Consider the following 20,954-nt stretch of genomic DNA (forward strand, 5'->3'; position numbering starts at 1 on the left):
CTTCATGATGTCTTCTCTCTTACCTTGGATGGGTTTGGCCTGGTGGGAAAGAGAAAGGAGTTCTTTTGTTTTAGTAAACAATTAAATTATGAGTTGATTCCTTTGATCTCATGAGGTATTGGCTTCATGCTTTGTTCTGTTGGGCTTGTTTCAGTTTTATTTTTAGTCTTAGCTCTAAGGCTAATCTGTCTAGAGTTTTAATGGAATACCTGGGGTCTCTAACTTGGCCAGATTCAAAGTCCTGGCTCAGTCTTCCCTGATATAGGCTGCAGCCTAGACGTTTGGCTCAAATTTTTAGCCCCCTAGCTCTTATTTTTTGGGGGTTCCTTGGATTTTTCCCCCATGTATTCATATTTCAGGTTTTAGTCCAGCATTTGCCGAGTTCATATGCAGATTCTGAAGTTCTTTTTCTGTGGTTCCCTCCTTTCTGGAGTTTCCCTCTATATCTCCAGCTGCCTTGAATTCTGTCCTCTGACACCTTAATTCAATAAGACTCCTGTGTCTGCTAGAGTCTGAGATACCCTATACTTCATAAACTTGCTGGTATTTTTAGCAGAAAAGACTTGTAACCATGTATCTCTCCCAGTGAGGTTTCCTTCTTTCAAAAGTTGGGTCCTCAAAAATTATATGGTCTCATTCATTTGGGGAATATAAAAAATAGTGAAAGGGAATAAAAGGGAAAGGAGAAAAAGTAAGTGGGAAATATCAGAAAGGGAGACAGAACATGAAAGACTCCTAACTCTAGGAAACGAACTAGGGGTGGTGGAAGGGGAGGTGGGCGGGGGGTGGGGGTGACTGGGTGGCGGGCACTGAGGTGGGCACTTGACGGGATGAGCACTGGGTATTATTCTGTATGTTGACAAATTGAACACCAATAAAAAATAAATTTATTAAAAAAAAAGTTGGGTCCTCTCCAGATTGTCCCTGCTCTTGCTTACTTTCTATGCTTTCAAATAGTTGACTTAAATTTTTTTTTCTTGAATTTGTAATTCGTAGGTGAGTTCAAATCACTTATTCTGCTGTTGTCAGAACTGGGACCTTCAATATTGTAATTTTTCCCTAGTATAATGATCTGTAACTAGTTTTAATAGAATATTTTCTTTTTGGCTCACTCATGTCTAACTGTTACAAGTGCCATCTCTGTGCAAATAGAAAATGGAGTTGTCAAAATCTCTCACACAAGGTGGAGGGTGACAAAACAGGTGTGCACAGGAGAACTGGGTGCTAGTCCTTCTTCTGCCAATTAGCTATTTGACTATGGGTGAGTCCCTTAAGTGACCTGAGACCCAGTTTCTATTCTGTAGAATGAGGAAGTTGGGTTATATTAATGTTTTTCAAACTTTTAAAAAGTGTCAGGGTTCCAATTTTTTTCCCAACAGAATCTCATACAAATGTAAATAATATTAGAGCAAAATAGCCTTGAGGGTATATGACCCAACTTGCTCAGTGCAACCACCCATACCTCCACTTGTATAGTGGCATTGAAGCTCCTTTGTAGAGCCCTAGACTTCCACAGAACATAGTCTGAAAAAAAAAAGCCCTTAAGGCTTAATAATAAATAAAAATATTTTTCTCTCCTGTGTGAATCCAATATTAGCTGGATCGTACCTCTAGAAATGTGGGCTATGTTCTTAGGATCTGAAGTGGGCAGTTGTCTCACATGACCTCCCTTCTGCTTTATCACATTAACTTCTTGTTCTTATTTCCATTCTTATCCAGCCACTTTGGGCAGACATTTGCTGTGGGTATTTGAGAAATCTAGTATATATAAGGGATTTCCTGCAATTGTAGCTAAAAGTAGCACCCAGGTACTGCACCACTGAGCACCACCCACCCCCACCTGTCTCCACTTCCCATCTATACCATGTGAGCAGGACTTCCTTCCATCTAATTACTCCTGTGTGGGTGGGAATGAATTAATAAGCTTGGAGCTGCACTGATCATTTGTAAATTCAAACTCCATCTGTAAAATTCCAGCAGACAGGCTTAAGAAATCCTCCCCTTGCATCACCAGTTGGTGGTTTTGTTGCCTTAAAAGAAACAAGAAAATGAGCAGGTGTTAGGCACTGCCCACATCCTGACAGCATTGCCAGCTCTTACAGAGCACTCCACCTCCAGGCTTGGGGAAAAGGATAGTGAGGTAAAGAAGGTAACATTATTCACATTATTGCCTTATCCTTCTCCTCTCCCAGCCCTTGTTTCCTCTACTTTTCCCCTACAACAACCCTGATGATGAGTTTTCAAATTAGACCCTGCAAGAACAGGCACATTCTTTCCTTTGCAAGTGAATGCAAAGCTTTATAGAAGAGTTTCCACCCAGGGCACTGCCATGATGGGTGATGATAATAATAATAATAATAATAATAATAATAATAATAATAATAACAATAATAATATATTTTAGCATATCATGTACCAGGCATGTGCTAAGTAGTTTATTTCATTTATATTTTTAAAAGACTTTATTTATTTATTTGAGAGAGAGAAAGTATAAGCAGGGGGAGGGGTAGAGGGAGAAGCAGGATCCCCACTAAGTAAGGATTTGTGACTCTATCCCAGGACCCTAGGATCATGACTCAAGCTGAAGGCAGATGCGTAACCCACTAAGCCACCCTGGTGCCCTGATTTATTTCACTTCTTTCAACATTAGGAAGTTAGACATCACAAAATAAGGACACTGAAGTTCAGAAAGAATAGGAACTTACTTAGGTCTCAAATTAGCAAATGGAAGACACCAATTTCAAACTCAGGCATCTTGACTCCAGATTCCACACTCTTTTAACCACTCTAACCTTGACTGATGTTATACTTGACAGGCAGTTTCTGTGGCACAGGGGCCTCAGCTTCTTTACTTAAATGTGAAAGATAAAGATGGCATTGTTCTGCCCCTTGCTACTTAAACTAGAAAAAAAAATAATTAAAAGTTAGAGGGAGGGACATTCTGACTCCATTGTAGTAGGGATTCAATATTGATGGGTTGTCAGTTAGCTCTCTGTACCTTTCTGAGATATGAACTTCCTACCAGTGGAAGAAGCCCTCAGTAGCACCTTGGCTGTGTGTGAACAAAGGGATGAGGCTGGGTGGCCAAGCATCAGAAACGTTGCAAAAGAATATGCCTTCTCTTTGGTGGTGGATATTTGAGTGCTATCTATGATCCCTTTGTATTCTGTGTTTGAGTGAAATGAATAATCTCAACTTTAAGATGTATCCACATCCATGGTAATTGTGCAATTTTTCCTTATTATTTTAGCAAACTAATTGGATGAAGATTTTAATACAAATTCCCACTGTGCTATTTCCTAGGTTACTTAGCTTGAAAGGAGTTTAAATTAGATATTTCTATGGTGTTTTAGGAAGTATTATCTTATCTCTGAAATAAATGTCACAACTGAGATTGAAACTTTGTGATTTTCAAAAAATTAAGTTGAATGCAAACCAGATCAGCTATTTAGTTGTTGACATTGACTCATTACAAGGCAAATAGCAAGAATCTTTTAAAAAATATGCTTATAAAAATTCGTTCCAGCTCAACCTATGTGATTTTGTGTTCTTAGTGATAAAACAGAGTTGTGTAGATTTTTACTAGGATTTAAGAATTTTTTTTTCTTGAGGCAGCAGATGGTAGAGAGAGCATTATGTTCATTTACACTGACTTTGGAGCAACACAGCCTGGGTTTGAATCTTGGTTCCACTATCTACTAACTGTTATGACAATAGCCAATCATGAACCTGACTTTGTCTTCGTTTTCCCATTCAATGAATGGGAATGATAAGGAGCTATTCTTTAGGTTATTTAGTATAACCTAAAGAGTTAAGGAGTAAATAAATTAAAATATGTAAAGTTCTAGAATAGCCCCTGCAGTATTCATGATATGTGCTGTGTATGGAATTGCTTTTGTAATAGTGCCACTAGTTACTTTCATTGCTGCTTAGTGGTTTTTAGGAAGGATGGCGATTTTCATTTTTGAATGGAGAATTCCCTGAGATCCTTGGAGAGTGAGACTTAGAATAGTATAAGCAGTTTTATTTATAATCCCATGGAGAGCAATAGGCCAGTTATACTGCAGCCTGCCTGTATGTATTCATTTCCACATGGACAGACTTCTCTTCTCACAAAGGAAGGAACCTCCAGGCAGATTTCAGGCTAGAAGTGTCAGAGTGCCCTCACCTCACTCTGAAAAGTAAACTAGGTATGGCTTTAGTGTCCTCATGCAATAACTTCTGATGATATGCACATTGGCTAAAAACGTAGGGTCTGTGTTCAAGTCCCATTTTGTTACCTTGCTAACTTTGTTGCCTAGGGTAAGATACTTTTCTGTGCCTCTGATTTCCATCTCTAGGATGAGAATAATAATAATCCTTACTTCATGGTGTTGATGTGATGATTACATGGGATAATATATGTAAAGTACAAGAAGGTGCCTGGAATATAGTCTATGTTTAGTGAAATGGAAATCTTTCCTCTGTGGAAGATCAGTGACTCACTGGGGAAACAAAACCTCAAGGAACATATAATGTTAAGTAATGAATTCTAAAAAAAAAAAAATTAATGAATTCCAATTATCGATTTTATAGATGAGGAAATATCCAGTCAATTTGAAATTGATGACTATGGCTACTTACATTTTATTTATTTTTTTATTTTTTTATTGGCTACTTACATTTTAAAAACTGACCTAATAATACAAATGGAATGGATCTCAGACTTAGAAAGAACTCCAACAAATGCTTCCTCCAATGCATATTTCCCAGGCGCTTAGCTGGTCCTATGCACTAATGGTGAAGGGAGTTAAATTTTGCTTCGTTGGTCTCTGGGCCTCTCCCATATGTGATGGTCTATCCCACAACAGGTGCTTTGCACAGCATGTTAAGACATGGGAAGGCTGCCTCTTATGATGGTTTTCCATGGGGATTGTTTTTTAGTATTAGCAGGATATCTAGTGTCTTCTCACATTTAGTTTTTTAGATCTTACTGATACTGGTCACAGCCAACAGCATTGAGTGAGTTGACAGTGCTGTGCTCTTGGATCAGCAGCTTCATAAAAGAGCAAAACAAATCCAGGAGGAAGGGATTAGGAATTAGGATGAAGTGACAGTGGAGCTGACACCTCAGGGGGTGAGAGGAGCCAGCCAGGAAAACACCAGGGGCAGGAGGGTTCCAGATGGATGGAACAAGGGCAAAGAACTGAAAGGGAAGAACTATCTTGGCTTGTTGGAGAAAATGAAAGGGCCAGTGAGCTGATATGGGGAGAGTAGTACAAATAATTCAAAGGGTGTTTGGGTTGGGTTGTTGGTGCTGAGAATCATCAGCATTTTATAAGCTAGTTTTGTTTTGTTTTGTTTAACATACACTACTATGGGTGTGTCTTCAAAACTAGTACACTTTTGGAAGATCTCAGTTGCAAGTATGTCCTCTCTGGAGTGGGGCTTGGCTCTTTGTGTTTTGATAACAGAGATGAGGCTAAGAGCATATTTTCAGTCATCATTGACTAGGATGAACGTAAGTCAAATGTCCTGTTCGCAGTTATAAACACATGTCAGCAACACAGCAAATCAGTAGGGCCGCCCTGCTCAAGAGGGCCCTGCCTTGTTACGTCATTTAGGGGCTTCCTGATGGTTCCTCCTGGGTTCTAGCCATATATTTCTACTTGCCCACCTAAACTTTCTTTTCCTGTTTTATTCCTTAAGACTCAAATTTGTTTCAAAAAAATGCTTTAAGATGTTTCTGTCTGGCTTAGGCCTGCTTTATCCAGACTAATCACTCATGTTCTTTCTCTGGATTACATATCTCTGTATTCTTGTGAACCCCACATGAGACTCATGGCTCTTGTTTGCTCCCAGTTAACAGCTTTGGAGATGATGAGGAGCCATGCACGTCTTCTGACAGTGACGAAGAGGTGATCAAACAATTTGAGATTTCTGTGTCCCGGTCCCAGAGTTTCCATTCAGAAGCATCTGAGAAAGGAAAGCAGGTGGGATTGGAGCAGAAATCAAAATTCAGCCGCCTGCTCTCTACCTGTGAGGAGGATAACAGAGAAGTGTCTGCCTGTGAAGGTATTCTTTGCATGAAACCCTTCCTTTAACTAAAGCAGGGGTGGACAATGGTAAGAGCACCTTTGAGTCACTTAGTCACTACACTTGTATCTGAGAGTCCAGAGAGGAAAAGAAAATGGGGCAAGACCTAGAGGCTGGAACAGAGTAAAGGGGTTCTTTCAAAACTCGGCAGAGGGGATGTCATGCAGGGAACTGAGAGGAGGAATGCCAAAATCTTGACCCTGATTTGCAGGACCCCTTCCTTCCTTGTAGGTTATCATTTTGTATTTGAATACTAATGGCTAGAATCAGGATGGTATTTATTAAGCTTTATAAAATCTTATTCTCTTCTGATAAATACAAACATTTCACATACCTGTTTGCTGACGGTGAGATTCTCTGCCTTTTCTCTCATTTGGAATCATAGAATCTATTTTCTATCCATCTATGTAGGCTCTGACCATTTTTGAAACCTTCAATAGTTCGCATTATTAAAGCAATACGTGTGTTTTATCTTTCAAATAAAAATATGTATGACAGTAATATTGAATAACCTTTTTTTTTTTAAACACATTTTTTTTTTTATTTATTTATGATAGTCACAGAGAGAGAGAGAGAGAGAGAGAGGCAGAGACACAGGCAGAGGGAGAAGCAGGCTCCATGCACCGGGAGCCTGATGTGGGATTCGATCCCGGGTCTCCAGGATCGCGCCCTGGGCCAAAGGCAGGCGCCAAATCACTGCGCCACCCAGGGATCCCCTTGAATAACCTTTTGCAAACAACACACCCTCCCACATTCCCTGTAGTCTCTGTTCCCTCCCCCTGCCCCCCGCCCCACCTCCATCCCCTGCCCCACAGGAGAATTGCTTGCAGAGCAAGAGCAAGGTCTTCTGCCATTCTCAGGCTAAGTACCTTCGACAGTGGGGAGGAGAAATGCTCTGACGTAGAGTAAGCACAGCTTGTGGCTCATTATGGTAGGTAGGCCTTGTTAGGAGTCCTCCCTCCACACCACACAAAATAAGCTGGAGAAAGAACAGCTAAATATTTCGTAGTGATTTCCCTAGTGAAGGTCAGGCATCTCTCTTACTCTTTTATGCCCAGAATCCTGAAGGGGTACAGGATATTGAAACAGGGATGGGTCTATGAATTATATTAGGCAGAAAGCTAGAAGAAGTGTAACACCACCTGCTTTAGTGACCCGGACTAAGTAACCTGGGCTCTTGAATATTTTCCTTCCTCCCTTTGGACATGTGGTCAGTTAAACTAATGGGGACATAGTTGTAGGTCTTCCATATTTTTCAACACTTCCCAATAGAAAGAGAAGAATCCAAAGATTGAAAGAAGATAACAGAAAAGAAATGTCTGGCTTGCCCAAAAAAGAACAAAGTAAAAATTATTTAAAAAGAGAACATACAGGAAGAACTTTGTCAGCAGAAATGTAATAATTAGCTGTCATGTAATTGTACTTACTGAAATGGGCCAACATATTTTTTAAAATATTTTATTTATTTATTCATGAGAGACAGAGAGAGAGGCAGAGACAAAGGTAGAGGGAGAAGCAGGTTCCATGCAGGGAGCCTGATGTGGGACTCGATCCCAGGTCTCCAGGATCTCCCCAGGCTGAAGGAGGCACTAAACCGCTGAGCCACCGGGGCTGCCCAACATAACATATTTTATTGCCATTCCCTTAAGCCCAAGGTAAGTAATGACCTAATTGTATCAATAGCTATAGCCCTCTGTCATTCACTCACCCCTCTCCTGTTGTCTCTTTCCGTGGTGTTACATCACAGCCTTCCTCCCTCTCCACTGTGAGGACAAGTGTTAGCTAATGAAAGTTAATAGCTGATTCCCTGGGAGCAGCTCGGTGCATTCTAAAGTTAATGGTTCCATTTCCCAGAAGCCCAAACGTCTAGTTTCTGATTTATACAAATGGCCCATGTTCTGAGAGTTCTGACAACCATTGTAACCCTCACCCTTTCTGGAATTAGCAATAACTTTAGTCATAACTGGTGATTCTGAAATTCTTGACAGAGAGGGATAGGAAAGATCACATTTCTTTCTCTATCAGAGGGAGGAAAAAGCACCCTGCACTGGGTAAATTACCTGTAGATTTTGAAGAAAATCAGCAGGATCTTCATAGAAGGGAATAACTGCATGCTAAATTTTAGGTTATCAAATGCCATGTAAATGTTAATGTAATTTTTATTGCGTGATTTTTTTCTTTGTCATTTCTTTTTGCTCATCTTTAGATCTGTGAATTTGTTTTCAGCAATAAAGAATAAGGAAGAGATTAAGCATGCACCCCAGAGAGGAGTTGTGGGTTTTTTTTTCCCTGTCCTCTATCTACTTAGCTTTTTTCACTCTAATTTAAATATGATTTTCTAAGATAAATTTAATTGTAGACAATTCTCCCACTTTACAAGTGCTTTCAAAATGTTGGACTAGTGAAAGTAAAGGTCCAAATCCAAGTAAAATCTGAACGGTGAATGAGGTATCGGTAGCTTGTCTAATGTTTCATCAAGTGGGATCCTTCATTCTAGATGGACTGGTGAGGTAATTAGAACCAAGCAAATGCTATCTTCGTAATCCTGGCAAATTATCTCTTGTCTCATTTATCTGACTTAGTATAGTTGTGTATTCACTGTCACTGCATCCCCAGTAATGTCAAAGAGGGTTTATGTTAAGTGATCCAGAGCAGAGGCTGCCTATCAGGTCTTTAGGTCTGAAAAGTGGGCTGCAGAATAGTAATCCACTTATTGGAGCATTTATTTGTTTGTTCGTTTATTTTTGAACAAAGCCTTATTTTTGCTTGTGAAATATGTAGTTCTTAGGAACTACATGAAAGCTATGTTTCATAAAAGCTATTCGTTACACTCCTGGTGTCATTTAAAACACCTCAATTATTCCTGGAATGTGTGCTCAATTTTGTTTGGGATGGTGTATTTATTAGGATTTTATATATACCAAGGTGACACTAGGGCACCTGGCTGGCTCACTTGATAGAGCTTGCAACTCTTGATATTGGGGTCATGAGTTCAAGCACCATGTTGGGATAGAGTTTACTTAGAACAAATTTTTAAAAGGTGGTATCAGAGTGATATATATATATATATATATATATATATATATATATATATATATCAAGAGATTTATTGCAAAGAATTGGACTATGCTATTGCTAGACCTGGCTAGGAAACAGAAATACAGAGCTCTGAAATCCATAGGTGAAATATCTTTGTGTCCAGGGACACCTCATTTCTCCTAAGACTCTCAGTGGACTAATTATGTAGGATAATCTCCTTTACTTAAAGTCAACTGCTTAAGGGCTTTAGTCACATCTACAAAATACCTCTACAGTATCTCCTAAATTAGTGTTTGATTGATTAGTTGAATCTTATAGTTTGGCCATGTTGACACATAAAACTGACCATTGCAGGTGGTGGGCAAAAAAGCATGTGTCTGTGGGTGGCGGTAGGAGGGAAGGGTTTGGTGTAAAATAAAGTAACTGGATAATAGTGTTATACCATATCAAAGTGGGATATGGATTAAAAAGTACAAAAATTTTCTGCTAAAATAAATATGGTTTATGTGACATAATTATGGCCTATAATTTCTAAGAAGCTAGGATGCCTTTCTCTGGAAACAGGCAGTTACTTTTCTGTATGCGTTTAAGGTGACACAATCTTCTTTAACTTAGAGGATGAGAAAACTGCTTTATGTAATGGTGAATCCCCTTTCTTTTTCCTCCTCCTCATGACTTTTACCCCAGATTTGCTTTTCTAATTCATTCTTCGCTTGTCTGTCAAGGAAAATGGTTTGTTACATTAATATAGTTCTTATGTTTTTCGGTTATGAATAGCTTTTCAAGGCTTAATGTAGCTTTTGAAAATTCCCTTATTACTGATCTAGGTATTATCACCATAGGAGTTAAAGTCATGAGACAATTTTATGGGGGTAATTTCTTGGCAAAGTTAGATTTTGTGCTGAAATCCTGCTGGGTGCTGCCCACGTTGATGAATAGCCTACTGTTTAATAGGACATTTTAGTGTTCATGTATATGAGGAATGGATGTGCTAATTAGAGCCTTAGAAGAAAATTCTGCTTTATGTTGTAGGGTTTTGCATATGGAATATCCCTTGTTCTGTCATTTTCTGTGGCCTTTTAAAAGTGTGTTTGCCCAATAACTGAGAGTGTGTGAATGTAAAAATGTTATGGTGTCCTATGAAAGTGTTTCCAAAGGGACCTGAAGTGAATTATTAAGAATAACAAGGCAGTTAGGGGAAATTCCCAGTGGATTGCCACGGTTTTGCAAAATCCCAAGTCAGGAGTCTGAAGTTGCACTCTGGTGCAAAGTCTGCCTAAAGATGTTTTTGTATAGTCTGCATAGAGTGATAATATATATTTTAAGTTTGCATGTTTACTACAGGACAGTCATAAACTCTCTGGTAAACCAGTGTCACCACTACTCCATACTGCCACATACCTGGCTACTTCAAATATTTGTTACCCTCCTAGCCTTGAAAGTTATTTGAGAGTATAGTGAAACCTACTGGTGGATAAAGACTGGAAAGCATAGGTATGTGGCTTAGTACCTTCAAGGAGCTATTGTTCTTGCTGAGGCTTTAAGACCAACGGTGGAAACTATTGCTACCATACAGTATAAATAAGAGCTGAATTCATCATCCATACTTTGTTATCCCACTCATTCATCCCATCTATATCTCAAATTTTCTCTTATTCTGGAATGGTGGCTTCTGGAGGAGACTGGGGACTAAAAAGAGAATACATCCTTGGCTACTTTTTGGATGTGGGAGAAAATTTAGGGTGAAAGCTATTGCTTAGGAAGATCCTGGCAGTTTTTCTTTACTGTCTGAGGGTAATCTAGGTTTTAAAGGAGAGGAAGGGGATGCTTAGTGAGGGAGTGCTAACAGAGAAAATAGAATAACACTAAGGTCAGAGAAGAACACTGAGTCCAAGAAGTCAGGTAAGATTTGGGAGTTGTCGGGCTTTAGATAGACAAGAAGGAAAGGGCAGGAGAGGGGGTTTGAGGACCACAGTGAATAGAAATACACAACTAGTGTTTCCATGAGCCCATGAGACCACAGGTGACAGCAATGTGGGAGGCAGTAGAAAATGGGGTTTACTGGGTTGTATGAGGCCAGTTTGGGCCAGACAAGCAAGCAAGGTTAATATTTATGGAAAGCCTAGTGGATGCCAGGTGGCTATTCTTTCATGTGTCCACAATGATTCTCTGATGGCTTTTATCATCATTTTATAGATAAGGAAACAAAAGTTTGGACAGTGCAAAGACTGCATAAATTCATAATGCAAATCTAGGGTTTAAATCTAGATCATCTGAATCCAAGTCTAGTGTTCTTCCATGAATCAAGTAAAGAACTTTTTACTTGTGAGAACTACTGAAGCCTTTCAAGGAGAGGTAAGATGGTGAACATGGAAGAGAAAAAGAAGAACGGTAGAGTCAAGAGACAAAATGATCTCTGTGGTAGATTGCTGTTCTTGCTTTCTAGATCTATCCCCAAAGTCTTGTGATCATTAGGTCCAACAAAATGCTAATGTGTTTATTTTAGCCTTTTAACATGAGCACACATCCTTCATATTCATATTATTAGAAAGCATTAAACCTTATATCCCATGTGATGAACTAATGGTCTTTTTGGTTATATAGACCATGTTTATCCATCAGATGGCCTGGAATTATATTTCTGCAGGTTTTGCTTTTGAGGTCTTTGTATTTGTATTGTTGCTACTGCTCAATTTCTCTAGGTAAAAAGGTGTAAAATAATAGTACATTTAAAATAGTTTCCTCATTGCAAATTTAGATTTGGATGGAGCCAGCCAGCTGAATTACTCTGAGAATCTGTCCTATGGTGAAGATGATCCCATTTCTGCCCACTCACAAGCCCCATGTGAGGTGGGGAACAGCAGACACCATGGCACATCTCCCCAAGAGACCAATGTGCCTCGAGGCCTCCGTCGCCAGTCCACAGAAGGCAGCGTGGAATTGGAGACAGCTTTTAATAACCGGGGATTTGAAGATTCCTATGCTACTGACAGCTCCTCCATGTGGAGTCCAGAGGCAAGTTATTTGTTTTCCATTCTTTTTATACATAAATGTTGTGTGCTCTCTGGTGAGTTCATGCTTTCCTCTTGCTCCCCAAGCCTCAAGAAAAAGATTTCTCCAAAAAAGGAAGCATTGCCTTGAAAAACAAAGATGTAAAGAAACTTTATTTGAAATAAATTTTTTTCAGGTGACCAAGTCACAGCCCCTGTGTGTACCAATAAAAGAATCATAGATAAATTTCTATCAAACTGGGAAAAAAGGAGTGGTGGCAGAATGGAGCCAGCAACAATCACACTTCTTGTTTATATAAAAGAATTTTTAGTTCTTCCGAGAAGACTGGTTTATTTCCTTCATGGTTTTCAATTAAGTGGAGTCTATTTTTATTTGCCCCATATCTTGAGTTATAATTACTTGAATAAAAGAATTATTTGAAAATTAAACTAAAATGGCTCTCCAAATGAAATGATGCAAGATATTATAATGAAGATCTTGCAGTATATTTGTTAGATTTGAATTAAATTCAAGATCTAGGAGATGGTGTTAGTTTGTGATGACCCTCTAGCTATTGACATTGTTTTTTAGAATAAATCTCTGATAAAAGATGCTCCTTCTAAATTTATTAATTAATTAAAACTTGCTCCAGAGTATGCCTAACCACCAAGAGGTATGATTGGAGGTCATTATTATAGACACTAACATTTGTTGAGCAGTTACTATGTGCCAGGCACTGTGATGAAGATTTGCAAACATTATCTAACAGGCATTTATGATTATTCTTTATTAGCTAGATCTCTTTTATTATGATTCGGTGACATTAAGAGATGTTAAATAATATCTAATGCCTCCTTTGAAATTAACTTTGATGAAATACATAATATATGTATATAAAATATTAATATAATTTGTGGGGCAAGAGGAAGGAGAAAAGTGCATGGTTTGTTAGCATCAGTCTGCCTGAGAAAATAAACAGGTGGACTCTCTTATTAGGATCTAGACTGTCATACATACCAAATGCTCATCAAGAGAGAAAAAATCACAGAAAATCATGTTCCAAAACCTAGCTGCTAATGCAGTGGGATGTGTAGAGAGAGCATAAGGAGGTGTGCACGTGTGTGTGTGTGTGTGTGCACATGCCCATGTGTTGGTGTTATGGCTGAGGACAAGAAATAGTAACTCAGATACATGATTTGTGTTTTGTCAAGAGCAACCCTGCATCTAGAGACACCCAAAGCTATTAACCTTATAAGTTTTTTTTTTTTTTAATTCTGCTTCCCAGTTGGTCTACTGCTCCAAAGTCCTATAAAATCCCACACAATAACATTTAACATTTAAAAATATTCTTTTTGGCTTTCTCACCACAAAAACAAAACAAAACTGTTCACCTGCCTATTGATACTGTCCCCTTGATAACTGTTCCCTTAGGTTTGAGATTGCTTTTCTTCAGGTAACCTCCCATCTGCCTGACTCATGGAGCTTTAATAGAAGACTTGGTGTTGAGAGCACTAAATGTTCTCAGACTCCAAAAATACCCAGACATCGCTGTGTGCTCCATTCAACCTCCTATCTATTTTGAGACAAAAACTATAATTTGGTGCTCCTACAGTAGAATCTCAGATGCAGCTCGGAGGCAGTTCCTGTAACTGCCTGCTTTGCAGGCTTAGCTTGCCTTTTAAGAATTGATTTATTTGCCTCTTAGCTGTATTAAGAACCCCGTCTTCCCCTGTGTAGCTGGCATCAGGAACAGATTGCAGGTCTGTTTACTTGGGGCCGCACAGATGACATCAATGCTATCTTACTAAAACACAGAGGCTTTCAATCTGATAGAAAGTCTTTAAACCTACAAGGGTTTTGTCAGAGTGTTACAGGTATTCCCATCTTAAAGAAAAATCAGGATATTAGAATTAAAAGAATCCTTTGTTTTGCCTTAGAAGGAAACCAGTCATGTGGTATGACTACCTGTTAGGCTGATGGATTTTTTTAGCACCACTCTCTGCTGGAAAAGGCCATCGACTTTTTCCTGCAGACCCAAGGCTTTGCAGGGAAGACACTGGGAGGGTGGCTGGCGATTCTGAGCATGCAGGGAAGCAGGTGTCCCACTTTTCATCTCTGTTTTCTACTGATTAACTGGTTGGCCTTGAGAAGTTAATTAAAATCTGCCAAATGGGGATAAAAATGAAGAGATTTCTACCTTGCAGGAAGGTCAGATGGATTAGTGGTATTAACAGTACCCACATGAGGAGAACCTGGTGATAAGTAACGGGTGTTGAAATAATTAATTGCTATGAAAGTACCAGCCTTCACAAATCTTTGTTTCAGATCAACCCAGGAAAGAGCCACAAAGCCCAGCTTCCCTGTGCCACAGCTTGGATTGGCCCGGTGTAGGGCCTGGCTGTGGTCTACAGCTCTGTCTTATGCAGGGTTCTGAGGAGGGTTGTTTTAGAGTCCTTCGAAGGACTTCACAGACCTATAGGTAGAGTGAGCATTAGTCTGAATAGATAGCCTGATAGATAAGTGGACACAAACTCACTGACCAGAATATTTTTACCTTGACATTGAAGTTGCTGACAAAACTGGGGACTGTTAACAATCATTAAGAGCAGGAACTTAAAAGGATGTGAAATTCAAAGTAGTGTGTCTTCCCATCTTTCATCTTACTCCTGCCTCACCCCACACACTTACTACAAATATAAATAGCTATGGCGAGAGGCTTGGGGAGAAGAAGGGAGACATCATGGCTTGACATAAGGTTTCAGATTTTGAGTATTACTACTGGTAAATCCTGTACAGCCCTGGTGGGACATTATGATGTTGGGGGCAGGGAGTGAGTTTCTGAATCTTAAGTTTCCTCCCTCATAAAATGAAGGTATTGAAATTTCTACCTCATTAGGTTAATATGAATATTTTAAAAGACCACATTTTCTAGCTGCATTTCCCAAAAAGCAAAGTCTATTTTGTTAGGATATACATTCCCTGGAACAAGAGTGAAGGACAAAGGGGAGTGAGGCAGGGAAGAAGAAAGAGCCAGTATGAGAATGGGCAATCAAGTTGGCTACTACTAAGTGTGACTCTTGGCTTAATCTTGAGAGACCATGCTAGAAGAAGCTATATTAACTGATCTCAGGACACTTGTCCAAGGGGAGACGAGTAATAATTTATCCAATGCCATGTTTACTGCATGGGGCAGTAACCTCACACACAAGCTGGACTTTATATACATGGATGCCAAGCAGGACTCTATAAATTTTCCAAGCCTTAACATCAACAGAGAGGCCTGTGGTGGGAGTTGAGAGTCAAATCATGTGGGCAGGAGGTGAGACCTTGTTGGGCTGTGTCATGCTGAAGCTACTAGAGTCCAACAGGCTGTGCCTGTAGGGGAGATGTAACAAAAGGCGAAGCCAAGAAGGTTTGTAGTGCATAGGAGTGGGCTTTTGCACTCTGTAAAGGATTTAGTATGGCACCTGGCGTAAGATAGGACTTAGTGGATATTGACCATCATGACTTCTGATCCAACGTGTTTGGATCAGAAGATCCAATAGATTGATGATCAAGAGTAGGCTAAAATAGATGGGAGTTTTGACAGAAGACTGCAACTTGATTTCTGAGTTAGCCTAACTCCTTGGAGACTTGCTTCTAATATTATATCTACACTAGTCAGTTGTATTCAGAAGTTTCTATAGCAACCACTTTTATCACTTGAAACTAAGTACCTCTGAATAGAAACACTCTCACATGAATGCATGCTGAGGAAAGAATATAAGGAGCTTCCTTATTTTGCAAAAAGCCTAAATTTTCTTGGTAGACTAATGTGAATTTTAAAAGAGAAGGCATTTATCCCATGTCTCCTGTGTGTCAAGTCCATTCATTTTCACAACAACTCTATAAGTAGATTTCATCCCCATTTTACTGTGGAAGAAAGCCGAGAGTGGAAAGGATTAAATAATTTATCCAGTGCCATAGAGGGAGTAAGTGATAGACCTGGGATTCCCAAGGATGCCTCACTCCAGAGAACCATGCACTTTCACCTCAACTCTGCAGGAAAGTTTTGTTGATAAATGCACATTTTCACTATATACTTTAAAAAATAGTCTTTAAGTTAGTGAAGACTGGTGTTCAATTACATAAATGAGAATGGATTCCAATTTACAATAAGAATCAGGTCAAAGTTTAGTTATGAGTAAGTATCATGCCTTCATAGAAAAAAAATCATTATGTTGACATTCTTTATAGTTTTTTGGAGAGTACTTCATTGTGATAATGCAGTGCAGCTCAGTTTTCTCAGTGAGGTCATCAGAGCTGACTGGCTATGGGTAAATTGTTGTCTAAGGGTGCTATTTTATAATGAGGGGCCCATGTTTGAAAATAGGTAGCCTCAGTTCATTGATGAGAATAGATATTCTGATTCCATACAACTGGGATTCCACACCACTCCATCAAGTAGGCATGATAATTTTGCAGCTAGAGCACAGAGAGGGTAGCCTATTTGATCAGAATCAAAAAGCTAGTGCATGGTAGAGTTATGATTTCAATCCAGGTGTTCTATCTCCACAAACAGTGTCACTGTTTGCTAAGCGGCTGGTGCAGATGCCCTCCTAAACTCTTGATACTCAAAGTGCAGTTTGAGGCCCGCTGAAATACTCATGACCTAAGAAATGCTGTCTCGGGCCCCATCCCAGTTCTATGGAATCAGAAACTCTGAGTGACTCAAGTCCACATGAATGTTTGGAAGTTCTACTCTAAACCTTTTCTCCAATGCAGCTTGAAAATCTACTGAAGGATCACCTGTCCATGAGCCCCATTAGGATTCACATCTGTAGAACTCCTGGCCCTTGGAGCACAGGCCCAAAATCAGCCATTTCTCCTGGGGACTCCAGAAAAAGTAATTTCTTGGCAGTTGCATAGTTGACTAATTTTAGACTTAGTATCTCAGTTTCATGATAGTGGTCAGTTGTGCTTTCTGAGAGTCCATGTATATGAAAACACTTCGTAAATATAAAAGCTTTCTTCATTCATGCCAAAAGCATTCATGAAGCTCACCATATGCCAGGCATTGTACCCCTAAAGAATTCACAGTCTAGGGGAGACACAGACCAGTAAACAGACCCTTCATATGTATAGGGATATATGCCAGTGGTCAAAAAGTGCAAGGTTCTAAAGGAGGACAGAGAGGCACCATCTCACCAAAATGTATTTGGGCCTTATCATTTCAATTCCTAATCTCTTCCTCTATCTGCAACAGGAACAGGGTGGGGCCAATTTGCAGGTGCCAACTGGGGTCTTGGAGCCCATCTCAAAATGTGGTGACCTGGATGTCATCTTTGAATATAGAGCTTCCAGCCAGAAGCTCACGGTGACCATTGTGAGAGCACAGGGCCTCCCAGATAAGGACCGAAGTGGTGTTAACTCCTGGCAAGTTCATGTGGTGCTGCTGCCCAGTAAGAAACAGAGGGGCAGGACAAGCATACAAAGAGGCCCCAACCCTGTCTTCAAGGAGAAGGTCACCTTTGCTAAGCTGGAGCCCAGAGATGTGGCTGCCTATGCTATCCGCTTCCGCCTGTATGCTGCCCGTATGATGACCCGTGAGAGAATGATGGGAGAGAAGCTCTTCCATCTCAGCCACCTGCACCCAGAAGGGGAAATGAAAGTGACTCTGGTTCTGGAGCCAAGAAGTAATATCAGTGTGAGTATGTTAAATGGTGCTGCTAATGATGCGATATGTTCAAGGATCTGGAATTGTCAGCCCTTGATTTAGTACATTCAGCCTGTGAATTCAAACACCTTAATTTAATTTTCCATTTGGCTCTCCTCATCCTTGTAAGCCATGGTTTGCATTTCATGGTACAATGGTTTCTTTTCTCTTTTCTTTTTTTTCTTTTCTTTTCTTTTCTTTTCTTTTCTTTTCTTTTCTTTTCTTTTCTTTTCTTTTCCTTTTCTTTTCCTTTCCTTTTCTTTTCCTTTTCTTCTTTCTTCTTTCTTTCTTTCTTTCTTTCTTTCTTTCTTTCTTTCTTTCTTTCTTTCTTTCCTTCCTTCCTTCCTTCCTTCCTTCCTTCCTTCCTTCTTTCTTTCTTTCTTTCTTTCTTTCTTTCCTTCTTTCTTTCTTTCTTTCTTCTTTCTTTCTTCTTTCTTTCTTTCTTTCTTTCTTTCTTTCTTTTTCTTTCTTTTAAGTTCTTTCTTTCTTTTTTCTTTCTTTCTTTCTTTCTTTCTTTCTTTCTTTCTTTCTTTCTTTCTTTCTTCCTTTCTTTCCTTTCTTTTCTTTCTTTCTTTCTTTCTCTTCCTTATAAGCCGATGGATATATTCCCTGTCCATTTCTGGAAATGACAGCAAGTGTAGGGGAAGGTCTTAGCTTGCTGATTAACTGACCTGTGGTCTGACTCTCTCCCTCTTGCCCCACTCTTAATATGCATTATGATGAATCTCAGAGATGGGACATTCAAGGGGAGCTCCTTAACATGTATTTCTGAGTGGGCTACAACAGCAGCCCTGATCTCCAGCACCTCTAGGACCTTCCATTTATATGACTGGCCAACTCCCATGTGCCTTATCCTCTGCATTCCTGCTGGGGTTTTGAGGAAGGACAGCATAGCTTATATGTCTAAAAAATGGACAACCCACTATTTCTGGGGGTTAAGTGTCATCTAATATGAGGGCCTCCTTTATAAAAACCATGAGAAAGATCAGGGAGCTATCTTGTCTGATTGGCTATTAGGCCAATCAGTCATCCATTCAAAAATGTTTACTGAGTGGCTGCTATGTCAGATACTGTATAGGCAGAGGGGATGTAGGAAAGAACAGAAAGGGTGATGCCTCTGCCCTCAAGAGCTTACAACCTGGTGGAAGAGGGGCAACAATTGCAAACCAGGGTACATGAAGGGAAAGAGAGGGAGAGAGACTGCTCTGGGTTTAGAAGAGTCAGAGAATGTGTCTTTGAAGTGGTAATAAAACATAGAACTCCTCAAATCAAGGGGTCAAGACTGATGACATGTGGATGACCAAGGATTCCAGGCAGAGGGAATGGCACATGCAGGCATCAAGGAGTAGGAAGGAACTTGTCCTGTCTAGGGGGAGAAAAGGAGCCAGAAAGTCTGGAGTGTAGTAGTGGGAGATCCAGCCACTGAAATTTTTAATAGATGTCTCAAAATTAATATCTCCAGACTTGTCTCCCTAAATCTATTCTACCTGCTGCCTTCCCATCTTGGCTAAAGGAAATTTCATCCTTTTAATTGTTCAGGTCAACCTGAAATCCTATTGGCTCTATCTTCAAACTATAACCAGAACCTAACTCTGCTGGATTACTCAAATGGCCTCCTAGTGGTCTTCCTGCTTTTGCATTTGCCCCTTACAGACTATTCCCAATCCAGGGACCCAAATGAGACTTTTAGGAGCACCTGGGTGGCTTAGTACATGAAGCATGCAACCCTTGATTTTGGCACCAGTCATGGTCTCAGGGTCCTGGGATGGAGCCCCAGGTCAGGCTCTGCTCTCAGCTGTGGTGTCTGCTTAGGATTCTCTTGCTCCCTCTGCCCCTCCACTACTAGTGCTCCCTCTCTAAAATAAATAAAAATCTTAAAAAAAAAAAAATACAAGCCAGATCATGTCTCATATCTGCTTAAATTCCTTTTTTTTCTTAAGCTCTGTGTAAAGTATATCTGAAACCCTGCAAAATGGAAGCCAGAGGAGGTCAGAAAGAATCCTGCACTATAAGGCATAGGAGTAGGTATGATCACAACCCTATTTCTCTGTGCCAGGTTTTGTCCTAAGGGCACAGAGTTGAGTAGGAAGCTGAGCCAGTGTGAAAGAACTTTGAAGGTAAAAATTCTTCATCATTTATCTGTTGATCATGATTATATGCCAGGCATTGGACTATGCACTGGATAGAGTGATTTATAAGGATTCAAAACGTGATGGGAAAGGCAAGCTTTGTAGTGATAGGTATCTTGGTAGATGCTTCTGTAGAAGCACAGGGGATCCTTACCCTAAACTAAACAAATATGTCACTACTAGACTGTCATCATCTATCTAGATAGCAGGGATCATGGCTTGGTAAACAGGGTCTTTTCATACAGATGTGAAGAATATCTAATCCTTTTTAGTGTATTCATTTTGTTGGAGTTTTTGATAAAAAGTTTTAGGAAATTATTTCAGATGTTGAGAAGAAAGTTTGAGCTAAGTCTGATGCACTTGATTCTGGTGGAGGAAGTGGTGGTAGCCTCTGAGAGGCTAGTCATCTTGTCCCCATGGAGCCACTGCCCACTATACTTCTCGAATGAGAGTCAACATGCTTTGCTCTCCTCCTTCCAACATGTCTGGGTACTTTGGAGAAGCAAGCGTGTAAATAAACAGGACAGAAGACAGTCTGTCTCCTAGGCTCACCTGGTGCATGCAAGGTCTCTGAGATCTATAGTCTACACATGGGCGCTTTTTTTTTTTTTTTTTTTTTGCCAAACAGTCATAAAAGTGCCCATTTTCAATGTAGTTCATTTCACCAGGGGGGTAAAAATGTAGCGTCTGGCATATTCCTGACGACCCTATGAAGCAGAACTAGAGGCCAAATGTTCTATGTGACGGTAGATGGTAGTGGCTATTTCTTTTCTAGTGAAGACAAAGTGCCTCCTGTATTGCTACATTTATCAAGAAGCTACAGAGAACAGAAACAAAACTCCTGCCTAGAGTGGATGGGTTCCATAGAAGCATTTCAGCACAAATTACACAGGAGGGAATTTTTGGTCTATATTAAATGTATTATTAGCTCTTCGTGTATCTGAGAGTTTGATTTACACTAGTAATAATATCTCTGTCCGCTTCATCTTTAGAGAGGAAATGTTGAATGGAGACAGCTCTTGAAG

At 39.8% G+C, this 20,954-nt stretch overlaps 1 protein-coding gene across 11 annotated transcripts in view; it reads left to right on the plus strand.

The window, feature by feature from the left end:
- SYT16 (synaptotagmin 16) overlaps positions 1-20,954 on the plus strand; it is a 234,343-nt gene that overhangs the window by 184,852 nt on the left and 28,537 nt on the right. For 9 of the 11 annotated variants that reach the window (XM_077909555.1, XM_077909554.1, XM_077909557.1 and 6 more), the window contains 3 exons: positions 5,842-6,054; positions 11,873-12,129; positions 17,351-17,791. In XM_077909555.1, coding sequence (XP_077765681.1) covers positions 5,842-6,054; positions 11,873-12,129; positions 17,351-17,791 — 911 coding nt within the window. The remainder of the gene's footprint in view (positions 1-5,841; positions 6,055-11,872; positions 12,130-17,350; positions 17,792-20,954) is intronic. The other 2 variants (XM_077909559.1, XM_077909558.1) reach the window with 2 other exon arrangements.

This window comes from Canis aureus, chromosome 9, assembly GCF_053574225.1.
Source record: "Canis aureus isolate CA01 chromosome 9, VMU_Caureus_v.1.0, whole genome shotgun sequence".
Lineage (NCBI taxonomy): Eukaryota > Metazoa > Chordata > Mammalia > Carnivora > Canidae > Canis > Canis aureus.